Source organism: Canis lupus, chromosome 3 (assembly GCF_011100685.1).
Source record: "Canis lupus familiaris isolate Mischka breed German Shepherd chromosome 3, alternate assembly UU_Cfam_GSD_1.0, whole genome shotgun sequence".
NCBI classification, from domain to species: domain Eukaryota; kingdom Metazoa; phylum Chordata; class Mammalia; order Carnivora; family Canidae; genus Canis; species Canis lupus.
In genome coordinates this window covers 47,565,800-47,591,368 of record NC_049224.1, presented here as the reverse complement: position 1 = coordinate 47,591,368, position 25,569 = coordinate 47,565,800, and the positions used below count along the sequence as shown (strand labels likewise).

The window sequence follows — 25,569 nt, the reverse complement described above, 5'->3', positions numbered from 1 at the left end:
ATCCGTCTGAGTAGGAGTTAGAGAAGTTTGCCAGACCCAAGGGGTTTTGCTAATACTTAGGGGACTGCAAAATCCACCTCCAATCTCCGTGAAGCTCTTAATTCTTGATACCAAATAAACCCATATGTTGGCTCAGTTAACTCCCATGGCTGTCAACCCAGGAGGCTTGGCTGCAGGGGGGGCCCCCCCGGAAGGAGAGGCTGGGATTTTTAGCGCGAAGAACTCTTGAGTCAAAGACTTCTAGTGGAGGGTTCTTCCTGCCGATAAACAACTCACAATCATGTTGCAACTCACAGCTCGGCTGGAACCTCTTTGGGAAACTTTAAAGCGCTGCAATAATCAGCTTATGATTTACAATAGCAACGCGGCTTCTAAACCGACTGCTGCCAAGAAGCCTGCCTTTTACTGGAAGGAGCAGGCCCCAGGCCCCCCCTCCCTGCTCCCTGGCAGGGCCTCGCATGTCTGGAATCAAGGCAAGTCCTCCTCAATTAGCACCAACAGAAAGGTCACTTATTGAAACAAGGCCCCGTGGTTTGCCAGACCCGTCTGCGCTCCGGATTCCAACCTGTGGCTCTTAAAGGAGCAGGACGGTTTGCCGTAGAGGCCCGTCTTCCCCTGGGCCCTGCCTGCACCCGCTTGGAGGCCGGGCCCAGCGGCCTGTGCTGCGTTCTGTTCCCGGCCTTGGGAAGGAGATCACTCTTCGTCCTGAAGAAATCTGGCCCCTTGTGGTGCTGGGGGTCCCTATCCTCGGCTTGGGGCCTGGGTGTCGTGCCTCCAGGTCAGTTCTGTGGCCCTGTGAGTCCATACCTCCAAAACAGGCAGATTATCTACTCTGGCCAGCTGGCCCCTGGACGGTTCGCACTTGGTATCTTTTCTTTAAATATGTTTCGTGACCCACAAGGGGATTGTCATTGCTACAGCCCGGTCCTTGCTGACCATGTGCCCCATGGTGCCCCCGGGGGGCGGGGCCTTGTCTCCATTTGGCTCCACCCTGCGTGTCAGGGGGCCTAGGGCGTCTTCATTTGCACACGGAGGAGGCAGCTCTAGGTTTCAAATAGCGAGAGCCCAGTGAGAAGTAAAGGTTTGTAAACCCTGAAAGCCTACCCAGAGGGAGACTTCACCAGTCCTTGCTGGGAGTGGGGGTGGGGACAGCACCAAGGAGGGCATTTGCCCAGGCTAGAGGGCCGGCTGGCCGAACATTCTGCCACAGCAGCCTTCAGCCCAGAACCTTGCGTGACCAGCAGGGCTGCTGCTCTTTGGGGCCCAGCTCACTGGAGGGGCCCAGGAAGAGGTCTCTCTCTAGGGAGAGATTAGAGCCCAGTAGGAAGGCCCAGCAGGGAGCTCACGGTCCCATGGGGACTAGACAGTCACAGGAGAGTTTTTCCCTTGACCAAGATCTTGAGCACTTCCTGTGAGCCAGGCCCTGTTCTAGAAGCTGGGCTTGCACACAAGGTGAACACACAAGGTGACCAGGCCCCCACCCTCTGAGCCAAGGGTTGGCAAGGCACATGGGGACCAACCACAAGAGGACAAAATGTCACTTGAGTGCCAGGGAGGAAAGAGCCAGGTGATGGGGGGGAGCAGGGGTGCTGGTAGGCGAGCCCTGGGGGTGGGGTTCAGGGAAGGTGTGGGTCTAGGAAGTGGACAGAGCTGGGTTTGAAGCAGCTGGCCTCCTCAGGCCTATTCTCTCCTCTGAGTCTCAATTGCAGAAGAGGGATAATGAGAGTTTGCCCGGCTGTGGTGGAGTGAGTAAGGTCACTGAGGGTGGCTGAGATGGGCTCGGCACTTGTCATCACTCTCCGAGGGCCATGTCAAGACCCGCTAAGGCTCATTGGAGACCACCCCTGTCACCAGAGCTGGGGCCTGCCCTTGTGCTTGGAAAAGGGAGCAAGATCCCATGCATTCCCTGACTTGAGGATCCTGAGTGAATGTGCTTCTAGAATCTTCCTGCAGGGGGCAGCAGATTTCCACAAACGGCCTGCCTTGCCGCCACCACCTAAATTTACAGAACCCCCCTGGGAAGCTCTCAGTCCTTCCTCTGCCCTGGCTTCCTTGGCTGCAGAGTCCACACTGGAGCCAGAGATCAGGAGCCACCTCATCCCTGCAGGAAGTGTGACAGGATCGGGAAGAGGAGAGGCTGCAGGAAGAAGCCAGCCTCACCTGCTCCACTAGCAGGAGGCCCGGGAGGCGGAGGCCCGGGAGGCCCAGCCCTCTTAGGAGCCTTAGCCAGCTGGGTGGCTCTCTCTCTCCACACAGGCAGCCCCTGCATCACAGACACGTCCAGCAGCCCTTCGGGGAGGCACAGGCTCCCACTCCCGGGTGCAGCCTGTCGTCCCTCGCCTCTCCTGAGTCACAAGGCCCAGGGATCACTGCTGCTCCCCCTGACACCCTCCTTTGCTCTAACCTCCCTGGTTTGGGTCCGAAGCACCCTACGACCTGCCCTTGCTGGCCACTCGGACCGTCCCCGTCTCTGGACCTCTGTAACCGCAGCCAGCCAAACTGCTCTCGTAGCCTCTTGCAGATAGTCGAGGCAGAGCCTGGCCTCCGGGCTGCTGTCCCTCTACCCCCTCCATCACCTACAGCTGCCCGATGGATCTCATTCATCTTCCAGATTCAATTCAAGCTTGGTTTCCTCTGAGTAGCCTTCTTGGCCTCTGCTGTTCCCATTTCCATTCCCGTCTGTCCCTTCCCTGTGCCCACAGTAGCCATCAGAGAGAGCCCAGGCGTGCTCTGGTGCCTCCACGCTGTCACAGCTGTCTCCTCCCATGAGTCTGGCCACAGCCTGGGGCATATGGGTGCTGGGCTCAGAGCCCTGTCCTGTGAGATGCCCAGAGAAGGGGCCCTGGGGGCTGAGACCAGAGTTCACGTCACAACAGGCAGGGCTTCCTGCCCAGGGGGATGTTTCAAGCCCTTAGAGGCCGATTCTCTCTCCAACAGCTTCCCAAATGCTCCCTGGCATGCCAGATGATAACCGTTTGTTGGCCGGATCCAGGGAAGCTCCAGGGGCCTGCGGGGAGCTGACTGGAAGAACGGTGGTCTGCAGAGGCAGCTCACAAGCCCCTGTGGTACTATCCAGGGTGGTGGTGTCTGGGGGAGCCGAGCCGGGGCCGGTGGCTGGCTTCACGGCCCCAGCTGCCTCAGCCCAGGCCCTGGCCCAGGACTCCCTGTACCAGGCCCAAGGGTGAGGAGGCAGGAACGGGTGGAGGCAGTGGCGGCAGGTATAGAGCCGAGTGGGCTCACGCAGGAGGGACCTCAGTCCCAGCAGGAGCCGCGGGGCTCTCACAGCAGCTGGGCCGAGAGCGTGGGCTCTGGAGAGACCGTCTGCCTTCAAGTCAGGGTGCATCCCCGACTGCTGGGACCTGGCCACTTGTTAACCTCCGGAAGGGAAAGAGTCCCCCCCATACCTAATGGGGGAGCAGGGCCGGGCACATGCTAACGATGAGGCCAGGTGAGCCATCTGTACTGCGGCTGCCCGCTCAAGGCTACTGGGCCTCGCTGTGGCCAGGCCAAAGCCTGGTGACCTGTGCTGAGGTCAAGCCCCCACCCTGACCCTCCCTGCCCTGGAGAACCTGGAGATGAAGCCTCTGTGGGCCTCCTTGGCTCCTTCTGGGGCCACCTCTTCCCACGTTGTGGAATGCTGCTCCATCACCCACCACAGGGCCCATTTGCCTCCTCTGAACCCCATCCCACATGTCACCATGTCCTCACAGCCCTAGAGTGCTCGGTGCTTCCCTCACGTCCTCTCTGACGCCTGCTGTGACAGCGGGCGCACATAGTCATCAGATTAGCTAATTCCCACTCGACTGTGCCCTGGAAACCACTCAATGTTTCCCAAACTTGAGGCCGACAGATGTATGATGGGGAGGAGAAGTCTTAGAGATATCTGGAAGAATTTAAAATTTTTCTGTTTTCATTTTTATGAACACTTTAAAGAAGTAACCTATGCAAATCCTGGATCATTTGGAATGGTGAGAAGGTGAAAAGAACCCAGGGCTTTCAGGTCGTCTACTAGGTGCCAAGGGGTCAGTGCTTCTTACCCAGGTGGACAGGGGGGCACATGGTGACAGGTTTCACAGAGTCCAAAGAGTGAAAAGTAAAGGGGACCGGGATCACTCCCTGGCACCAGTGACAGGAGCCTGGACAACCCCTTTCATCACACAGTTTTGTGGTTTTTTTTTTTTTTTAATTAAAAAAAAAATTATGAGAGACACAGAGACACAGGCAGAGGGAGAAGCAGGCTCCCTTTGGGGAGCCTGATGCAGGATTCGATCCCAGGACCCCAGGATCATGCCCTGAACCGAAGGCAGATGTTTAACCACTGAGCAACCCAGGTGCCCTCAGTTTTGTGGTTTTTGTTTGGCCTTAATTAGTAACCATGTCTGGGTTTCATAGTTGAAAGGAGCTATAATTACAACTTATTACAATTGAGAATTTATACCTAGCCTCATGAATTATAAGAACTCCAGCCATGGAGGGAGGGCCTGGAGAAATATTGGCCCCTGGGAGGGGTCTGTATGTCAGGTATGTTTGGATACTCTGAGCTATTTGTGGCCGAGACCTGAGAGTAAATGAAGCCGCCCATGGGATGCGCCTGTGAGCAGAGGCCACCATGTGCAGACGGCTACTGGGTGTCAGGCTCTGGGCCCGGGCCTTTACTGTATTGTAATAATCTCCTCCTCATGAAAATGCCAGGAGGTAGGATATATCCCCTTTCTCGGTTGAGGATCGTGAGGCCTCGATACTTTAGGTAACGAGCCGAGCCGAGATCACATATCTAGGGAGTGGAGCGACTCACACTCCACCCCAGCTCCTCCCACCTCTCAAGGCCAGCTTGTCACTGCCTCCTTCCATGGCTCCTCTGCTGTCACCCAAGTAGAGTCATCTTATTCCCACAAACTCTCATCCTTCCCCTCATTGTGGATGAACAGGCTCAGAAGCCGCGTGTGACTGGCTCAAGGACCGAGAACCAGCAAGTGGGGACGGCCAGCATGCCATCCCCCAGGTCCTTCTGCCTCCCTTCCCCTGCTCTGCTCACAGCAAACTAACCTGGGCGCTGTCTGCCTCTCACTCCAAGAAGTTGGTCCCAGGGAGGCAGGCACGGTCATCTCCTGGGGTCACCGCTTTCTCCCCAACAATGAGTCAGTGCCTGACTCCTCCCAGGGTCTCTAGAATAAATAAACGGATTCCCCAAACCCAGACTGTGGTGGGACACATAGGGGATGCTCCTAAAAATGTTTGTGCAAGGAAGGGAGGGGAGAAAGGAAAGGAGGAAAGACTTCGCTGCTGTGTTAGACCATCAGAGTGGACACCCAGAGGGAGGAGGCCGTGGGCACTGGCCTTAGGGATTCATCCCCCGTCATTAGCAGGAACAAAAAGGTGTGTTAAGTCAACATGGTGGATGCCGTGGTTGTCCTGTGATGCCCAGGGGGCATTTGGTATCTGGTGGTCCAGGTCTGCAGCCTTGACCTGAAGGCCACCCAGGAGCTCTTTTGTGGATGGGGCCTGGGCTTTAAGCAACCTGAATTCCAGGAGGGAGGAATTGGAAGGGGGCACCACCATGATAAATCAGCAAGGGGATCAAATACTTGGCAGGGTGCCGGACACATGGCAGGTGGCCAAAAAATGTAGCTGTCATGCTAGGGTGACTCCAGCCTCCATGTAAATGGGAGTGGAGTCTGTAGCAGCAGCTGGGTCATGTCTGGGATTGCTGAGAAGGCTTGTCTCCCACCTGGGGAAGCTGATGACCACCCCCAGACCATGGTGAGCCTGCCAAGAACCCACTGGCACCCTGGTGTCATCTCCTTCTGAAGCCCTAAGCCTCTCCGACTTCAGATCTCTCCCATCCTTCTTCTCTTTGGGGTCCAGGTGTGAAGTCCATCTGCCCACCTAGCATCTCAGCAGGGGTCTGGCCCCACTCCCTGCTCACCCAGGACCAGAACTCCTGATGGCCTCCACAGAGCCCCACCTGCACAAGCAGGTGACATGGGTGTGGATGTTCATCTTGAAATGAGCAACAGCATCTACTTTCAGAAGTGTCACAGAAATTGTCAAAGCATCTGTGAGACTCAAAGTCAGGTTTGGTGTACGTGGGTGCTCTGCAGGAGGATAGTGTGGGGGAGGTGGTATCATTGTTCCCTCCTGGTTGAGGTGGCTGGGGCTGAGAATGAGGCCGCATCTCACCCCTGCCATGCGGTCAGGAGGTCTGAGCACCACTTTAGACAAAGCAGACACATGAGGCCTGCCATGGGCTCTGGTTCCCAGGGGAGGGAGGAATGAGCTGAGCAGGAATGTGTTCGAATGTGGAAAAATCTGTGAGCCATCCCAGTGATCTTCTGGGCAGGTGATCCTGGCCTTGGGATCTAGGCTGTCTGGGATTGTGGCCCCACAGATTCAGGGGGTGGCAGTTCCTTGGGGACAGCGGGTGCCTCCATGGCATTAGAGGTCCTTAGATGGCTGGTGAGGGTGTGCGGGGTTCCCACTGACCCCTGGCCAGGACACCAAGCTTCTCCAGCCCAAGCTCTTCAATTATTTCAAGATTTTGACAAGTAAGGCCCATCAGACCCAAGAGATGTGATTTCTGGAGCATACCTAAGAGATGAACACATGGAACAAAATCAGGTCCCCACCCTTGGTGTCATGGGAGACACAGGTGTGGGAGACTAGCGGGTGGGACTCCCCAGATCTCAGTCCGCCTGGGAGCAAGCAGGGGCAGCGGCCTGCCTGGTGTGCTGGGGTTCCCCCCAGATGCTGGACCAGGCAGTGAGCCCACAAAGGCGGTGTGACCCAGGGCGGATGAGAAGGGACAAGGGAGTGGATGCTTGCTGGGGTGCAGGCCTGCTAGGGGCATGCTCCCTATTTCTTGCCCCGGTCTTCCCAGGCATCCCTGCAGGAGGGCTGTCGCCTTCACTGCACGGACAAGGACAAGGATTCTGAAGTTCCCAGTCACACAGCCAGCAAGTGGCAGGTCCAGGAGTGAGCTGGGCCTCCTTGCAACTAGTAGCTGTGCCGGGGTTCCTTGCTATTCTTTGAATTTTCTGTTTTACAGTTTTAACACCCTTTTCATCATCAGGATCAGAACTTTGGTATTTGTGGTAAAGTCCTATCCTGGAAGCCCAGCTGTCTTTTCCTAAGCCTATGGCCTGCCCCGCCCCTGACCTGTGGGGCTCCTGAGAGTCCGTGCTGGAGCGTGGCCTTGGGACTAGCCACCAAGTGACGGCCCCTAGATTTTCTGCCAATCTTACCAACCACGGCATTGGGACCAGCTTGTTCAATGGGAACACCTTCCCTTTGTTCTGGAAGTTCCTTTTATGAGCACTGTGCTCTGTAAACATTCGCTCCTTGAAAGTGTACATCATTTAATTTAAAAATTAAAGACAATCCAGGGACTCCTGGGTGCCTCAGTCTGAAGGGCACGCAGCTTTTGGTTTAGGTTCAGGTCGTGACCTCAGGGCCATGGGCTCAAGCTCTGCATCAGGTTCCTGGCTTAGCTCTTTGCAGGGAGCCTTCCTGAGATTCCATCTCTGCCTCAGCCTCTGCCTCTCCCTACCCTCGAAATAAATAAATGAAATCCTAAGAGAAAAATGAAAGTTCAGCTGCATGTGTTTTCTAGTGGGGCCCAAAGTAAAATGTTCATTTTGGTGTCCCAAACCTGCCCCCCCAACAGTGGCTAAGTGGTGCCACAGTAAGGGTTAGTAAATACACACATATTGGAATCATGGTACTCTGTTCTTGAAGGGAATGGTCCCACAGAAAAAGCACAGGATACAGCACAACATAAGGGCACCTGTTACATATGAAGTGAGCAAAAACACACTAGCATTTTCTAATTGCATAATGAGGAAACCTGCATAGGTTAGAGGGCCTTTTATGCTCATTTAAAAGTCAGGCAAGTTGTCTGTAATGCATTTTTCAAATAATTTGGAGAGCACTGCAATCCACTGTAGGATATGCTGATTAGTGTTGTCTTTGTTGGCATTGACAGTCTTATGTGGTCACATACCAATATTTTTGCTGTAGCTTTTGAGTAAAAGAGATTTAAATGCATTTAGACAATACATATCGAAAACTGTTTACATACACTAAAGCACTCAGAGCACTCACACCCAGGTCTCCTGCTTGCCAAGCCCTGCCTGCAGTCCCCTCGTGTTATACCCCCAAGGGGGACATTCATGGCACCTCCAGCACCGCCCCCACCACCCCACGTCTGACTAGCTTCGTGCGGAGCCCCCAACTCCCTTTCTCCCTCACCTCACCAAGCCTGGAACAATGCCTTTATTTATTTATTTATTTATTTATTTATTTATTTATTTATTTATTTATTTATTTATAAAAATATTTTATCTATTTATTCTTGAGAGACACACAGGAAGGAGCAGAGACACAGGCAGAGGGAGAAGCAGGTTCCCTGCAGGGAGCCGGATGTGGGACTGGATCCCAGGACCCTGGGATCACACCCTGAGCCGAAGGCAGATGCTCAACCACTGAGCCCCCCAGGTGCCCTGGAACAATGCCTTTAAAACCCAAGCTGGACACTTTCTGCACCTGGTCAAAGCTGCAAATGGCTCCCTCTGGCAGCTAGAATAAAGCAGCAAGTCTCGCCTTACACACCTAGTTGAGGGCCTGCAGTGCTCCCTCCGGCCATTCTGCAGCCTCACCTGGACCCTGGGCGGTCCACCCAGTGCGGCCTGTCCCATGATTTTCTGCTGCCTCGCCAGCTGGGCTGCCGTTGGGCCAGGCTCTTTGCGCTCACTGCCCTCTCTGCACAGAAGGCTCTCCCCAGCTCTTTGCCTAGCTCGTCCCCCAAATCCATGCAGGTGATCTGGTCAGAGGTCTCCCTTGCTCCCTGCCCCCTGTGAAAGCTCCTCCCCACCCGCCTCCCATTCAGGTGGGTCTCTCTCAGATGAATCTGCTTCCCTTTCCTCTGTGGCGCTTGCCACCAGGGGATATCCAATTGTGTCACTGCCTATGGACTGGTCAGTCTGAGGACTCTGCTGTCTGCCTCCAGCGCAAGTGATCACGAAAGAATTATCGAATGAACACGTGAGGACACGCCACTGCAAGGGGAGGGGACTCATCCTTGTTGGCGGCCTCCCTGTCTGCTCGGGGGCCCCCGTGCGAGGCCATTTATGAGCATTAGCTCATTGGAGTTCTGTAATGACCTCGGGAGGTAGGTACTCATAATTCTGTTTTACAAAAAAGAAATCTAAGCCTCCAAATATCCAAGGGAGACCACACAACTAGTGACAAGCAGAGCCAGCCAGGTTGGACGCCAAGCGGGCCTGTGGCCCGAGACCAAGTGCCACCATCCTGCTCTATGCGGCTCCCAGGCATCACTCTGAGACCCGGTCATGCCTGGCTTGATGGCATCTCTTCCCAGAGGTCCCCATGATGTTTTCACCCCAGAATTTGCCTCCTTCGTTATAAATGACCCTCCCTGATTTGTTTCTGGTTGCCCTTCCTCTCTTATGAATTTTGGTTCTCCACACTAAATCTCCAAGAGTTCTTGCCACACAGTGTGCAGGGGTGCAGTGAGGAGGGACGCACCCCCGTCTGCTAGTGCATTAACCTCCGGGCCGCCTGGCCTCCATCTCGCTGGCAGAGGAGGCCGCTCCAAACCCAGCCCGCGGTGCAAGATGAAGCCACTTCTTGGGGATCATTTTAGCTAAAGACTCTGTGTTCCATATTCATGATGAAATGCAAATTTCCATGTTCATGGGCAACCAGTAGCATGGTACTGGGAAAGAGTTCCAGCTGGTTAAATTTAGGGTCCTGAACAAATTCCAAACCAAGAATATTTTTTGGCAAGTGCCATAGCATTTTCATCTGATGGCAAATGGGATTTTTTTTATTTTCAATCCTGTGCGCCCTGGCTTCTCAATAATCGGTTCTTCTGCGAGGGCCAAGTGCCAGTGGCTGTGCTGCCTCCATGGCGCCTCCCCTGTGAGTTATTCCATCCTGGCTACTACAGAGAGAGAGAGCAAGAGAGCGAGAATGAGAGCAAGAGTGAGAGGTGCCTCTCGATCCTGACAGTTTGGGAAATGGGATAAGATGTGTACATATGTTCTGACTCCTTTCATCCCCTCCAGTCTGGTTCTTCCTCCCCATGCCCACAATGCCATGCTCTCTCTGGGAGCCTGTGTAAGAGCTGGGTTCTAGAAAGTTCTCTCTTCCTGCCTTTAACCTTCTCCTTTGGCTTAGACTGGTTACATGCTCACCCTCTGGATTCCTCCGCTGGCTGGCCTTTCCGCTTACCTCCCTCCCAAGCTCCCAGAGTCTGTGTGACCCTCTCCCCCCTCATCCCGCCCACTGGCTCACTCAACCCCTTCTGGTCTGGGAAAACAGGGCTACCAGCCCCGGACACTCCCTGTGTGCCAGGCCCCTTTCCAAGCCCTTTATAAGACAAACTCATGGAATCTCCAAACAATCCTATGTGATAGGCACTCCCCACCTTATAGAGGAGGAATCAGAGGCTCAGAGACATTAAGTGACCTGCCCACGGTCACCGGGCTAGAGAAGGGGAGACCCCCGGGATGCGGCCTGACTTAATTAATGGTGCTGCTGTTCTGCTTCATGACATCTGGTGTTAAGAACAGGGGGATCCCTGGGTGGCGCAGCGGTTTGGCGCCTGCCTTTGGCCCAGGGCGCGATCCTGGAGACCCGGGATCGAATCCCACATCGGGCTCCCGGTGCATGGAGCCTGCTTCTCCCTCTGCCTGTGTCTCTGCGCCTCTCTCTCTCTCTCTCTGTGACTATCATAAAAAAAAAAAAAAAAAAAATTTAAAAGAACAGGCACAGACAGGGCGAAACACACCCAGGTGTACGGCTAAGCCCCGCCCTGCTAAGGACCCTAGGCAAATCAGATCATCACGCCAAGCGTCTGTTTGCCTGTAAAATGGGCATGAATTTGTTCCTCTCTCATTGGGTGGTTTTAAACGATGAAATGTGAGGACAGCTAGCAGTGAACCTGGCGCCACGCAAGTCTTGGTCCTCTTTGCAGAGCCATCAGTGTGGCCCTGGGCTGTGTGAGCAAGGGGCCTGCATGGAGTGTGGGCAGCCACATGGCAGCATCCTGGATCTGAGTCCAGTCCACCCAACCTCTCACCCCACACCCCTGTTCATGTCCCTCTGCCACATGGCCATCTGTTCCTGAAACTGTTCCGGCTTAGTCAAGGCAAGAAAACTTGGGAGGCCTCAAGCCCCATAAGGAGAAAAAGCTGTTCTGGAGAAGTAGGAAGCTTGTGTTCAATGGCTTCACCCTCCACAAGCATCTGCGACGCCCCTTTTCACGGGCACGTGAGCACGCGTGCGTGAGTTGCATCCAGGTGCACACACTGTAGGTGGACTCCCACGACCGAAGCCTATTCTCCACCTTTCCAAAGGGGCCAGTCTAATCAGAAAGCAAATTCCAACACGCACTCCAAAAGAAAATAACAAAACAAAAAAACCCCAAACTTTACTTGCATTTAGCCGTTAATAAATAATTTACAATATGTACATGCGGTGACACTCGACACAGGTCGCAGACACAAGGACGCAGTGAGGAGTCCCCACTTCCAAGCAGAACGCGATCAAACACAACCAAAATAAAGTGCTTCACTTTTTACTTCCAACATAGGGACCATCTAAAAACCAGCAGGGCGGGCGGGGCCGCGCCTCCCACCTGCCGGCCCCTGCTGGGGCAGAGAGGGGACCTCTTGGAGGGGAGGCAGGGAGCCTCCTGGGCCAGTGTATGAGAGGTCCCTGGGGAACAGCAGGAGGGCTGCCAGGCTGGGGGGCCAGGTCGGTGTGGGGCTGTGGGAACCGCCCTCCTGGACCTTTGGGAGTGGAGCCCGAGCCGGCCTTGGCCCCTGGGCTCTCTGGAACAGCAGCAGAGGCAGGGCCTGGTTCAGGGCTCCTCGGTGGGGGCCAGGGCTCTGGGTGGCAAGCGTCTCCGGGCTGTGTGGCCACGGGCTGGAGGGCGGGGACTAGGGGGACGGGACCCTCCAGGGATGCTCATGGTGGAGAAGCTCGCAGACCCTGCTCCTCCGCCTCCCCAGCGCGGACGTGGGTGGCCGGGCGGGGGGCGGGGCTTGGCGGGCAGGTGGGGAGGGGCGAGGATCAGGGCAGGCCAGCTGGCCCTGTCCGCCGCGTCTCCCGCCCGCGCCCTGCGGGCCCAGCTCCCTGCCCAAGGGCTCTTGCCACCTGCTGGAGAGAAGGGAACAGGGATCAAGGGCTAGAAACGAGGACGTGAGCTCCCGAGCACAGTGGACAACGGGGGGCCGGGGAGGCCCGTCCGGGGCCACGAGTGGCGTCGCTCAGACCTCGTGCTGACAGCACCGCTGCCCCTGGGGAGCCTGCGGCCCGGGCCCTAAGCGGGGACCCGCGCGCGGACACAGGCCGCCGGGCTGCGCGCGGCCGCTCTCCGGGCCCCGGCGGGCGCCACCTGCTGGTCAAAGGGGTTACAGCCCGCTGGAGGCGCCGAGCAGCCGCCGCCCCGACTCCCGGAGTCGTCCCAAAGCCCGAGGGGAAAGGAGGCCCTGCCTGGGTTGGGGGGGGGGGGTCCAGCCTCGCGGAGGCCTGGGCACCTCGGCCTAGTGTGTGCGAGTGTGCTCGTGTGAGTGTGTGTGTGCGTGTGGCGGGCGCGGGCAGCAGTCAGCTGGGCCTGATTCAGTGCATCGCTGGGGTGGGGGGGAGCTCGACTCTGATCGGTCCCAGGGTCTCCCAGTGTCTCCGGGGGTGGGGCGGGCGTGGGGGGCTCGGGCCTGAGGGGCTGTTTTGCACATTCACACTGGGGGCGGGTGGAGGGGAGCGGCTCCCCCCTCGCACAGCTCAACTGTCACGGACGGCACCGCACCGGGGCCCCCACCAGGCAGGGGGTGGGAGCGGGGGCTGGGGAGGTCACCCCGTCCACAGCTCCCAGCTCCCAGCTCCACGGCCCGCCGGCCGGCGGCTCCCTCGGCCTCTGAGCTCCGCAGACGTGCAGGGCGCCCCCGGCCCCCGCCCCCTGCGGCCGCCCCCCCCCCCGCCCCCCGCAGCCGCCCCGGGCTGGGGCCAGGAGCGCGCCCTCGGGCCTAGGCGGAGGCCACGGCCCGCAGCAAGGCGGGGAGCAGGGCTAGGAGCGCGAGGCTGCCCAGGCGCGGCCGGGGCGCGGCGGCCCGGCCCGGCGGCTCCCGCGTCCTCTCGTACAGGTGCAGCCTGTCCTTGTCGGAGTGCAGCATCTTGACGTCCTCCAGCGCGTAGTAGGCGGCCAGCGTGAAGTTGACGTCGCCGGTGGTGAGCAGGTCGAAGACGCAGGCCTGGTAGTAGAGGTCCTCCACCGGCAGCTTCTCCTTGCACTTGGCCGCCGCCGCCTCGTAGGGGAAGGTGTCCGCGGCGGCCGGCGCGGGGCTGCGGGCGCCGGGGCCCGGGAAGTCGATCTGCTGGTTGAGGGGGCAGCCCCGCAGGCAGAGGTAGAGGCCCTGGCCGTCGCGGTCCTCCACGGCGTGCACCACCTCCTCGGGCATGCGCACCGCGAACGTCAGGTAGCGGCCCACCTGGCGCACCACGATGGTGGTGCCGATGTACTTGGCCTGGATCTCCACGTGCTGGCCCGACACCTTCTCGGTGATCTTCAGACTGTTGGCCCCGTGCTTGTCCCCGCCGTTCTTGGAGCCGTCGGCGAAGGCGGCCGGGAGCTCGTCCATCTCGGCCTGGTACACCTTCTGGTCCACACACTCCTGGAAGTTCTTGAAGATGATGGTGAGCTGGGGGGGGGGGGGGGGGGGGACGGAGACGGGGTTAGTGGTGCCGCAGGGCGCGTGCGGGGGCGCCGGACCGAGGAGCCCCCGCCGTGCCCCAAGCCCAAGCCGCCGGCCCGACCCGGTCACCTTTTGGTGCCACCGGCATTATGAAGCACTTAACATCCTTCTTTAAAGCAACGTGTTGGGATCCCTGGGTGGCGCAGCGGTTTGGCGCCTGCCTTTGGCCCAGGGCGCGATCCTGGAGACCCGGGATCGAATCCCACATCGGGCTCCCGGTGCATGGAGCCTGCTTCTCCCTCTGCCTCTCTCTCTCTCTCTCTCTCTCTGTGACTATCATAAAAAATAAATAAATAAATAAAGCAACGTGTTTTACTAGAGGACAAAGGGGGTTAAAGGAGAGAAGAACAGACCAAGAAACAAAACAGACTCTGAACTACGGAGAGCAGACTGACGACGACCAGACGGGAGTGGGGTGCGGGAATGGGGGGGACACGGGGAGGGGATGAAGATCATACTTGTGATGGGCACCGAGTGTGGTATAAAGTTGTCGAATCACTGTATTGCACGTCTGAGATTAAAATTACACCGTGTTGGGGGCGCCTGGGTGGCTCAGTGGGTTGAGCATCTGCCTTTGGCTCCAGGTGTGATCCTGCATCCCAAGATCAAGTCCCACATCCTTCTCTCCGTGGGGAGCCTGCTTCTCGCTCTGCCTATGTCTCTGACCCTCTCTCTGGGTCTCTCATGAATGAATAAATAAATAAATAAATAAATAAATAAATAAATAAATAAATAAATAAATCGTTTAAAAAAAATTACACCGTGTTGGAACGATACTGGAATTAAAAAACTTAGTTAAAACAAAACCAACTTGTTTTTAAAAAAAAGAGAAAACTGACTTAGGAGGGGAACTTTAGATCACTACCCTAAATAGAAAACCAGCTCATTTACTATATATAGAGGTGAACCATAAAAAGAAAAGCACAGCTAATTAAAAATAAAACTTCATTATCTATTGTAGTAGGCTGAGTAATGGCCTTCAAGATATCAGGCCCTAATGCCAGGAACCTGTGAAGGTTACCTTATAAGCAAAAGAGACTCTGCAGATGTGTTTAGGTTCAGGATACTGAGATGGAGAAGTTATCCTGGATTATTTGGGTGGGCCCTGCATACAAGCACACATGTCCTCCTAAGATGGAGCCAGAGAGAGGTTGGACCATCAAAGACGGAAGGCTCTTTCCATGGAGGCAGAGCCTGGAGGGGTATGACCATAGCCCAGGGATGCTGGCAACCACCAGAGGCTGGAAGAGCCCTGAACATACTCTCCTGGAAGCCAAAAGCACTGACCCTGTTAACACCTTCATGTTAGCCCTGAAAGACACAGTTTAGATTTCTCACCTCCAGAGCTACAAGAGAAGACATTTCTGCTTGTTTGAAACACTGACTTCGTGGTATTTGTTACAGGAGCAACAGGAAACTAATACGGTCCACAGCCATCTTTTTTTTTTTTTTTTTTAATTTTATTTATTTATGATAGTCACACACAGAGAGAGAGAGAGAGGCAGAGACATAGGCAGAGGGAGAAGCAGGCTCCATGCACCAGGAGGCCGACGTGGGATTCGATCCCAGGTCTCCAGGATCACGCCCTGGGCCAAAGGCAGACGCCAAACCGCTGCGCCACCCAGGGATCCCGGTCCACAGCCATCTAACATGGGACTTACAGCTAAATGCCTTCAAAAGGACTGTAAGCCATTGGCTAAAGGTAACAGCAGGTGGAAGAGGAGATTTCGTGCCCCAGGAAAGAACAAGCAGGCAGAGGCCACTGTGGCAGGGCTGCCCTGAGGAGTCACCTGGCCAGGCCCTGGAGGGACGCAGGGGGGAGGAGAGGAGAAAGGCACCAGTCAGAGAAAGGAAGACAGGGGATGGAGATGGCGGGGGCTCCAGGCTGAGCACGCAGCCCTGGCCAGGGCAGGAACAGGGAGGCCTATTTCCGCTGGTGGCTGCAGCCGGGGGTGAGGGCCTGGGTGAGCTGCTTGAGGAGAAGCAAATGGCTGGGCAGCTCCACTAGTAACCATCCTCCTGTGAACCACAGACACAGGCACGGTTCCTGCATCTTCTAGTTCTGTGTGGTGCGGCAGGGGAGGATGACATTACCTCCCATTTAGAGTGGAGAAAATTTAGGCTCAGAGAGGCCAAGTGACTTGCCCAAGGTCACACAGCCAGCAAGAGGTAGAGCTGGGTTTCATTCTCCTGGTTTCCAGCCCCGGGGCGCTTCTTGGCCACAAGCCCACAGAGTGGGAGGCCTGGGAGAAGGATGGGAGACAAATAGCCTGGGGAGTAAGCATGCTTCCCCTTGTTATCCTGGGTGAAGTGCCAGGCTGCTTTCTCCCCCCATCATCATAACTAGGAAGACTGCATGAGCTGGAGACAGGAGTCACATTTGGGAGAGAAACGATACCCTCCTTCATTCCTCTTCCCAGGTACCAGCTTTTTACCACTGGTGGCTTTAAGGTCCCTGCCCCCTGAGCCAAGGGCAGCTGGGACCTGAACTCCAGCCCAAAGCCAGGGAGGGAGGCTGTCTCATGGGGCAAGTGGTGCCCAGGCCCTTTGGGGCTCCCTGGCACTGCCCCCACCCCCTGGGCCACCATTCCTAGAACTTCTCCCTGCCCCCAGGAGGGGAGAGGCCTAGCCAGCTGTCTAATGGGACCCCTGAAGGGTACCCCACGTCCTCAGAGAGTCTGCAGCCTGAGGCAGGTCCCAGATGTCCTGGCTGTGGCTGGATTTTGTGCCTGGGCACCCTGGGTGATGTGGCAGTTGGAGCAGTACAATGAAGGCCTGGGACAGTCCTCGGGGTAGAGAGGACTGGCGGTGCCACCAAGCACTAAAGGAGTTTCTGGCCAAAAGGCACAGGGTAAGACAAAGGCAAGGCCCAGGCCTGCTGGAGACTGCAAGTGGGTCCTGCAGGCAAAGGGAGCCCGGAGAGCCGTGAGGGACCTCAGCTCAGGCCCAGGGTCCAGAAAGGCTGGGGCCCAGGGTGGGGTGCATGGCCAGGCCACAGGCCAGGCAGTGTAGCTGCAATTCAGGGGGCTGCAGGGGTGGCCAGGGGCACAGACAGGAGGACGAGGGGGTAGCAGGCAGGAAGAAGCCTCAGCCTGGAGCCTCAACCGTGGAGCTGAAGTTCTAGGCTGAGCAAACCAACAGGTCAGCGAGGGCCTGGCTGCAGGTGTCCAGGGCTGTCTCGTCACTGATCTCGGGTCCCTCCATGCTGGTAAAGTGTTGGGGTGCATGAGGGGACTGGACCTTCAGGGAGAAACTCCCCCTTCTCACCCTGATACTCAAAAAGCTGAGGATGAGAGACAGGCTGCAGCTGGGTTTTTGGGGACTCCAGGCTCTTCGGCCTTTGCAGGCCCCTTTCTCCATCAAAAATATTAAAACTACATTTTGCTGATTGCTTTGGTGCGAAGACTAATACAGTCGAGGTTGGATTACGCTGATTTTTTCCTTCTGACTTTAAAACAAATTAAGGTCTTTTCGTGGTTCCCTGGAAGTCTTGGGGTCCCTGGTGCTGTGCCCGTGGGGCCGCGTGAATGGTCAGGATGGACGGGGGCACATTCTGCTGTCCGCACCGGACACGAGGAGCTGGTGCTCCCAAGCTGGAAGCCGGGGACCCTGCCAGGAGCCTGGGGGTGCTACACGGGAGGCCCGGGCTGCACAGGGCAGCCTGGGCACTGGACTCCATTTCCCCATCCTTCCCTCTGGGGCCACCGCCTGGTCCCGGGCGGCCGGGCCCTTCTGGTTTGCTGTGGGATGTCACAGGTGGCCGCAGCCCCTCCATCCTGCCGCGACGCTGCCATCCCTGGCCTACAGAAATGGCCACTTATTAGTTCCACCTCCTGCTGCTCCCTTCTCTCCATCCCACAGCTCCCGCCCTGATGTGGAGGCTGCCTGCGGGGGGCGGGGGGGGTGCAGCCAGGGTGGTCTGGGCAGTGGGTGGTCCTGCCACTGGGGAGGGGGCGAGCGACGAGGGGCTCTGGTGTCCCTGCCTGGCGAGCTGGGGAGCGGGGCTGGGGGTGGGGGGTACTGCCTTCCAAGTGCATCAGTCTCCTGGAACAGGAAAGGCTGGTTTCCCTCTAACCGTCATCTCTCGTGGAGACAGGCTCCTGGAAGGCTGACAGCCTGCTAGACTCTTCTTGGCACCAGTGCCAGGGACTCAACCACAAGTAACAGCATGAAGGGGCCTGTCGAAAGCCGGGCGGCTGGCTGCCAGCACGGCCACGGGTGCGGCTGCCACTCCTGCCTTTGCCGCCCCCCGCCCCCCGCCCCCCGCCCAGAGCGGCCTGAGGCCCAGCACCAGGGGCTGTATCTACACAAGGGGGCCAGAGTCCAAGACCCTTGTCCTCAAGGAGCTCACACTCCGGGAGTGGGGGTGACAGACCAAAGAGATGAGTCAGGCGGTGTGAACAGATGGGTGGTAATTTCTAGGCGGAACCAGCAAGGAGGTGGAGGAGGGGACGGCAGACACACGAATTCCTCTCCTCCCTGAGCCTCGGTCTTCTGATCTGTACAATGGGGTGCTCCCAGTACAGCTGGAAGGAGGGTGGTGGAGTGGGGGCTGAGCAAGAAGGAAGGCCCACGGCGGCGGGGAGCTGGCTAATGTTTCACCTTGGGCTGGAAAACACGACATCTTGCTCATCTATGAGGACAGAGGGCTGGGCTGGGCTGGATGATGCCGGTTTCATGGAAAAGGAGCTGAGGCCCCCTCGGGTGAGGAGGGGGGTACACAGGGCAGTGGGTTCAAGTGGCCAGAAGGGGCTGGCAGAGGGCTCTGGCGGGGAGGCACGAAAGCCCCTCAGAGGTAACAGCCTCCTGGCTTCTCGTGCTTCCCCCGAGGCTCCAGGCGGCCCCCCCACGCCTGGCCTGGCTCTGCTGTCTCTCCCCTGGTCTTCTGCTCCCAAGGACTTGGGAGGAAGCCCTCCCCAGTGCTCTGGGCAGAGCATCCTGCACCCACCACAAGCACACCCCTCTGCCTGCCTTCGTTCCCCATTATCAGCCTGGGAGCTGCCAGGAGGGCGGAAGCACCCAGCGCAGAGGCTGGCACAAAAGAGGTGTTTCGTAAATGTTTGTTGAATCAATGAATGAACAAAACCAACACACCTGCGCAGCAGAGGCCTAAAAGAACAGGTGTGGGCAGGCCAAGGGCTCTGGAAACCAGCCACTGGCGGTTCTCACCCGGGGAACCCAGGCTGCCCTGAGGCCGGAGACTGACTTGGCGACAGACCCACCCTGTCGCTGCTGGGTCTCCGGGGTCCAAGCCCCGTGCTGCCTCCTGGCCAATGGGGGTGTAAACGAAGGCCGCTGGGCAGGAAGGGGCTGGGTGGGTCAAACTCTGCAGCAGAGCCCCATGCTTTCTGGAACCTCCAGGCTGGGATGGGATGAGAGGGGCTCTCATCCCTGTGTGGGCACTTCTGCTGGCTGTGGCCCAGCAGCGAGCCTGGAGCAGAGTGGACATTTGAAGAACACAGACAAGTGACTGGATCATTAACCCATTTGGTTTTGGGACAGTGTCGCTGGGCTCAGGGTCCCAGTGCATGCCAGTGAAGAGCTGAGGTTGGTATCCAGGGGTTCTAAGCCCAGGCACGTTGCCCCAGCCTGCAGGACCAGATGGGATGGGGCCTAAAGGCTCGATCCCCCTATCACCCCTGTACTCTTCTCCCCCTGGTCAGTGGGGGCAGCAGCCCAGCCCCGCTGGTCACAAGCCACACTACCTCTCAAGTCTGTGCTCTGCTCTGTTATCACATCTGCTGCTCACAGCACCCTGGGTGAAGAGGGGGCAGGGCTTCTAGAGTCCATGTCACTCTCATACCCTCAGACTTGTCTGTGTGCCCCTGCCAGGGTGGACAGGGAGGCGGGGTCCCCTCCCGCAGTATGTTTGCTGCTGGATTTAGAAGCTGCAGCCTCAGGCTCCCGGCATTCATTTATCTTGGCTCTAGGGAAGGAGGGAGGCGGGTAGGCTAAGGGCCCCAGGGAAGGCGGCTGGGTCTTTGACGTGGGCCCCCCTCATTCTGCGGAGGGCTGGGAGGGCGGACAGGGTGGAGAGCGTGCTGGCCATGATTCTGCTGCCCACTAGGCTTCATGGCCTGGTGCCAAGGGCCTGTAAGGGCGTCCATGGGGCCAAGACCCATTTGTTTCCTATCCTGCAGTGGGGCCCAGAAAGAGACCCTCTGGAGGCATGCAGGGCCACCAGGGCAGAGGGAGATGGCGGGGTTTTCCTGGCTGCCAGGTCACCTCACTGTCCTGCTCTGGGGTGTGGAGGGATAGGAAGGAACAGAAACAGCCTTGTGGACCAGTGTGGCGCTGCCCAATGTGCTGCCTTGCAACGTGCTTTTCCTAGGAAAACAGATGCACTGCCAACCCGGAAACCCAGGGGATCTGGTGGGCCAGACCCCGAGGAGGTCCATGCGTCCCCATCCTCTGCACCCTGAGAACCCACTGGCCTCCAGGGCTTGAGGCTGCACCCTCTGGCTGAGTCTGAGTATGAGGTCAAGGGAGACCCTCCTGGAAGTAAGTGATGGTGAGGGGAAGATGGGGATGTCCAAGAGCCTGGGCCACAGGCCACATCCGTGGCTGCCTCTGGCTATAGCCCCACGAGCAGGATTTGAGTCCTGCCACCCAGAGACTGAGGCCTTCTGGGGTCAGAAGATGACCGGCTCTCAGTGGCCCCTGGGGCTCCAGAAGGCAAATGAGAACATGCCCGTCTCCACAGCCACCCAGCCCAGGTCAAATGCTAGCTCAGCATTCCCAGCCCACTGCACTTTGGGTGGAGAGGCACAGCTCACTTTTGGGATGTGTCAAAGGGAGCTGCCCCAGCCAAGCAGGGCTGGCCCAAGGAAGGAGGGAAAAGCTGCATGGGTGGCCCCTCGGAGGCTCAGTAAGCTGCTTCTCTATCCTCACTTGCTCCATCTCCTTCTGCCCCCAGACACCACAGCCCGCCTGCCTTGGGCTGCATGCAGCCTGTCAGTATAGGCAAAGAGAGGGCAGGATGGTACCCTGCAGCCTTGCTGGCCCCTTCAACATCCTACAGCCCTGGCATCTAAGCTGGTGTCCCTAACCCCTCCATGTGCCAGAATCACTGGGAACTTTAAAAAAAAAAAAAAATCAACACATGCTGACCCCACCCAGAGACCTGGTGTTATACCAGCCTGTAGGGAGGCCCAGAATCACTATCCTCTAAAATCTATTCAGTTTGGGGTGTGTGGGTGGCTCAGATGGTTAAGCATCTGCCTTCAGCTCAGGTCATGATCCTGGGGCCCTGGGATCAAGCCCCACATTGGGCTCCCTGCTCAGCAGGGAGCCTGCTTCTCCTCCTTCTGCCTCCACTTCCCCTGCTCGTGCTCGCTCTCTCTGTTCAATAAATCAATACAATCTTTTAAAAAAGAAAAATAAAATCTGTTTAGTTTGTAAACGTACAGCCACGTGAGAACCCCTGGATAGGACCGTCCCCTGCAGGGGCTGTCGAGTCCACTTGTCCACAGCGGATGGGGTTCGCCCTCCCTGAGGGAACGATGGAGACGTACCTGTAGAGAGGCTTCTCCTTTATCAAGTTTTAATACTGGAGTTCTACCAAACACAGTTTGGAGGCAAGAAAAGAATATTCCAAAAGCTTGAAACTGAGTGCTCTGGCAAATGTTTCTAAAATTTGCGGACAATAGTCCCAGTAAGAAATCCACTTTACACCTGGCCCCAGCATTCGCACAGCGATGCAAGCACACATACGCGCATGCACACAACCCAAACTCACCCTTACCTTGCTGGTGGCGGTGGCGGTCGAGCCAGGCAGCACAGGTGTGTTGGTGACCTGCACGTTCAGGTAATTATTGTCGATGAGCGGCCAGGCGCCCTGCACCTTGCAGGTCTGGAAGCGGTCTGTGAAAGTCCTGAGGTGCGGGTCCCCGAAGAGGCCGCAGTGCGTGTAGTTGGGGGCCGCCGAGTGCTTGTGGAAGCTTTTCTCGTAGTGGCAGATCTCGGGGCTGTCGGAGCGCTCCTGGCTGTCGCTGGGCGGCGGGAGGGTGCGCAGGCGCGGCTGCGACGTGGGGCCATCCTTGGAGCAGTTGTACTGGCTCATGAGGTCCTCTATGCCATGGACGGCCGAGTGGTAGGCCAGGTCGCCCCGGCAGGTGCGGGCCGTGCGCCGCGTGCACAGGGCGTAGGTGCGCAGAGCGGCGCAGAACTCGGGGGCGTCGTCCGAGGCCGGGGAGTGGCTGCCCGCTGTGGCGCTCCAGAACTCAGAGTTGCACTTGAGGATCTTGCACGGGGACGTGGCTGTGGGGAGAGGAAGGGACACACGCTGTCAAGGGCAGCCAGCAGCCCAAGGCCTCCTGCCCCCGGGGGACATCTCGGCCCACGCTGCGGAGCTCCCCGAGTGGCACATTCACACCCTGATGGCCCGTAATCCCCGCAGGTGGGAGGGCTGGGCTGCACCTGCCCTTCCCAGCCTTCTGCTCAGGGTGACCCCCCAGTCGGCGTCGGGCACGCAGAGCCACCTGCTGCAAGGGCCAGGGGAGGCCCAGCCCACAGTTCCCAGCCTGTAAAGAGGACTGGTCAGTGTTTCTGGGCAGCAGGACTCTGGGAGCTGGGGAGCCACCCTTGGGTCTTTGACATCTGCTGACACTTTGACGGCTCTCCCCAAGTGTTTTGGCAAAAGCAACAGGCAGCAGCCTGGGAGTTAAGCCTCACTACTGGGTGACCTTGTACAAGTCACCAGACTTCTCTGTGCCTCATTAGATTTACCTCAAAAAATGGGTAATAGGGACGCCTGAATGGCTCAGCGGTTTAGCACCTGCCTTCGGTCCACGGCATGATCTTGGGGTCCCCGGATTGAGTCTCACATCGGGCTCCCTGCATGGAGCCTGCTTTTCCCTCTGCCTGTATCTCTGCCTCTCTCTCTCTCTCTGTTTCTCATGAATAAATAAAAATAAAATCTTAGAAAAAAAATGGCTAATAGTAGTATGGGCCTTATGAGGTTGGTCAAAGTGTTTAAATAAAGGAGTAAGAATGGTACTGGTGTAGAGAACAAGGTCAGTGCACACAGGTTAGTGTGATTACTCTATGAGCTTTGGTCACAGAAGGCCTGGTTCTGGTCTCCTTGTCTGCAGAGCAAGGGCAGCTTCCCCTTTGGTCACCATCACTCCATCCCTCCTCTGTCCTGCTCAGGGGAGGATGCTGGGAAGCAACTGAGAGCCATAACCTTGGATCTGCCTTAATTCGTGTTTTTTTTTTTTTTTTTAAAGTCACTCACAAGCTTTGAGACATTAGTGACAATTAGCTACAAATGACCATGCCTGAAAACTGTGGCTCTGACACACCTGTATCTTGTACCTGGACACGTGGAACCTACCCCTTCCTGGCTCCCTAGATTCTTTTGCACCGTTCCTAGTGACTTCAGTGGCCAGGCATGCAGATGGGCAACAGGAAGGAAGGTTCTACACAGGTTCCAGGAGCAAAGGGGCTGGCTGGCCAACCAGCTGGGAGGCCTGGCCTCTGGGGTCATAGCCCAATGCTGGAATCATCAACAGGAGGATGGGGCTATTGCTCTAGGCACTCCTGATTGGGCCGCCAGCCTGGCTCACAAACCCTTGGAAAAGTCAGTTTGCTTCTCTGGTGCTGCCTCCTTTACCTTGAGTTTTACAAAATCAAGTTGCCAATAAAGCCAGGGACAGAAAGGGCAGGCAGAGGGAAGAAACATCGGAGCAGCTGCCCTGAGCCTGGACACCTGGATGGCCTGTCTCTTAGAGATCTGCCTCCTCGACAGACACCTGCCTGGACCTGAAGCTGACCTGCCAGGTCACACACCTGGGCACGGGGGAGAGCCAGCACTTGTCCAAAAATTCACGCTCCTCCCCTAACTTCACCTGTATTTGTCACACTGCTGGCAAACCAGGTTGTTTCAGGTGGAATCTGGGTGGACATTTTTTTCTTTTGAGACATTACGTATTTGCTTAAATGTGTATTAGGAAAAATAAGGCAAATTTGATAGAAGAGTTACAGACTTCCCATTTTAATAGCTTTATTTTAAGTTGAAGAAGCGTGTTGACATAAGCAGATCTGGTTAGTCATCGGTGATAATTGCCACAAAGAGAAACCTGGGGTGAACGTGGGAAGAGCACTAGGTGAGACGCTCCCCCTGCCCGCATGGTCTCCCTCCCACAGAAGCGTGCTTCTAGGGGCAGGTGTCCCTGGAAAAGCAACTAAAAGATGCTCTGGCCCTTCTGTGTTCATATTTCACCAACCGACAGAAGACACCCAAGGCCCAACCCTCCTGTGGGTTGCAAAATGCTAATGTGACCCGTGTGGGAGAAGGAGGAGGAGTCCCTCAGGGTGAGGTGAAGTGAGGTGAGAGGGTAGGTGTGCGTGGACGGGGTGCTGTGCAGAGGAACAAGGTACAAAGGCACTGGCTGGGAGGGGCAGGGACTACCAACTCCCCCTCTCTGGTCGGTTGCCGCCCCCCCCCCACCGCCCCCAGGCCGCTGCCCCCAGGCCGCTTGGGCGGCCTCACTAATTCCAGGTGCAAGGTGTGCAGACACGGGCCTGGGTGGAGTGGCAGCTACCTGGGCTCTGCCCACCAGCCTCGGGAGCCCTGCCTGCAGCCAGGCTCGGTGTACCCAAAGGGGCGAAAGGCCACCACCTGGCCCTTTACAGCTAGACCGCTGCCACCCTCGCAGGAGCTGTGCTGGCCTGGGCTCTGCCAAAGCTGACCTGGGACAGCAGAAAGCGAAGTCCCAGCTCCTTGCTCCGTCTCGGGCTGGTGCCTCAGTTGAGCCAGCCCCAGGGCCAGGCACCACTGGCCTTCCCACTCCCTGCGGGGCACAGCCAGGCTCGGCGTGGCTGCTTTTCTTCCCCAAAGTCTGGTGAAGAACCCGAAGCAGGATTTGCACCTGGCCTGTCAGACCTAAGAGTCCACGCCGTGGGCAGCTCCACGTCATTATACAATGAGCACATTCACGATTGCTTCTGCCAGCTGCTGAGGCTGCCTCTGTGGGACGGAGACCCTGCGGGGGTCTCACCTGGTGCTCTTCCCACATTCACCCTGGGTTTCTCTTTGTGGCAATTACTACCTATGATTAACCACATCTGCTTACGTCAGCACGCTTCTTCAACTTAAAGCTATTACAATGAGAAGTCTGTAACTCTGATATCAAATTTGCTTTATTTTCCTGAATACACATTTAAGTAAACATGGAACTTCTCAAAAGAAAAAAAGTCCAAGGGCACACCTCACCTCCACTGAGTGACCTGCAGCCTCTCCCTGAGGACCCTGGCTGCAAGAGTTCCCCACCAGCTGGGAGGCCTGTGGTCCCCGGGCTCTCCGGGGCCTGGCCCCCAGCAGACCAGCGCCCAGGGGCTGCTTTTCAGGGTAGGCAGGGGTCACGAAAGGGGCCTAGGGCAGGGCCAGCCTGCACACAGACAGTGGAGGGTATGCAGGGTGTTTTGCTCCTGACCCCCGTTTTTGGCTCTAGCCCCAACCATGGGTGACTCCCCAGGTGGTGAGAAGCATCTAATGTCTTCACAGCCTTAAAAGTGGCTCAGAGCAGTGTCCTGGCAGCAGAGCTCTCCAGTGTGTCTAGACTTCACAACCAAAATCCTACAGAGCTGCCCCAAAAAGGGGGTCCCTTGCGTGCTTTGAGGTCATCAAGTGGGATCTGCCAGCACAGGAGTGGCCCTTCAAAGGTCATTGTGCATACCGACCCCCTGGGCTGAGTCACCCGCCTCAGCAGGCCTGAGGCTCTGCATTTCTAGGCCCCCAAGGGAGGCCCACGCTGCTGGTTCCACAAGCCACGCCTTGGTAGAGTTGAGCCAT

General features: G+C 57.2%; 1 protein-coding gene across 2 annotated transcripts in view; it reads right to left on the bottom strand.

Annotated features, from left to right (window-relative positions):
- Positions 1 to 13,034: 13,034 nt before the first annotated feature.
- RGMA (repulsive guidance molecule BMP co-receptor a) overlaps positions 13,035 to 25,569 on the bottom strand; it is a 43,942-nt gene continuing 31,407 nt past the window's right edge. For both annotated transcript variants that reach the window (XM_038532742.1, XM_038532741.1), the window contains exons 3-4: positions 21,520 to 22,034; positions 13,035 to 13,721 (exon numbers count right to left, since the gene is read on the bottom strand). In XM_038532742.1, coding sequence (XP_038388670.1) covers positions 13,050 to 13,721; positions 21,520 to 22,034 — 1,187 coding nt within the window. In that variant the 3' untranslated portion in view covers positions 13,035 to 13,049. The remainder of the gene's footprint in view (positions 13,722 to 21,519; positions 22,035 to 25,569) is intronic.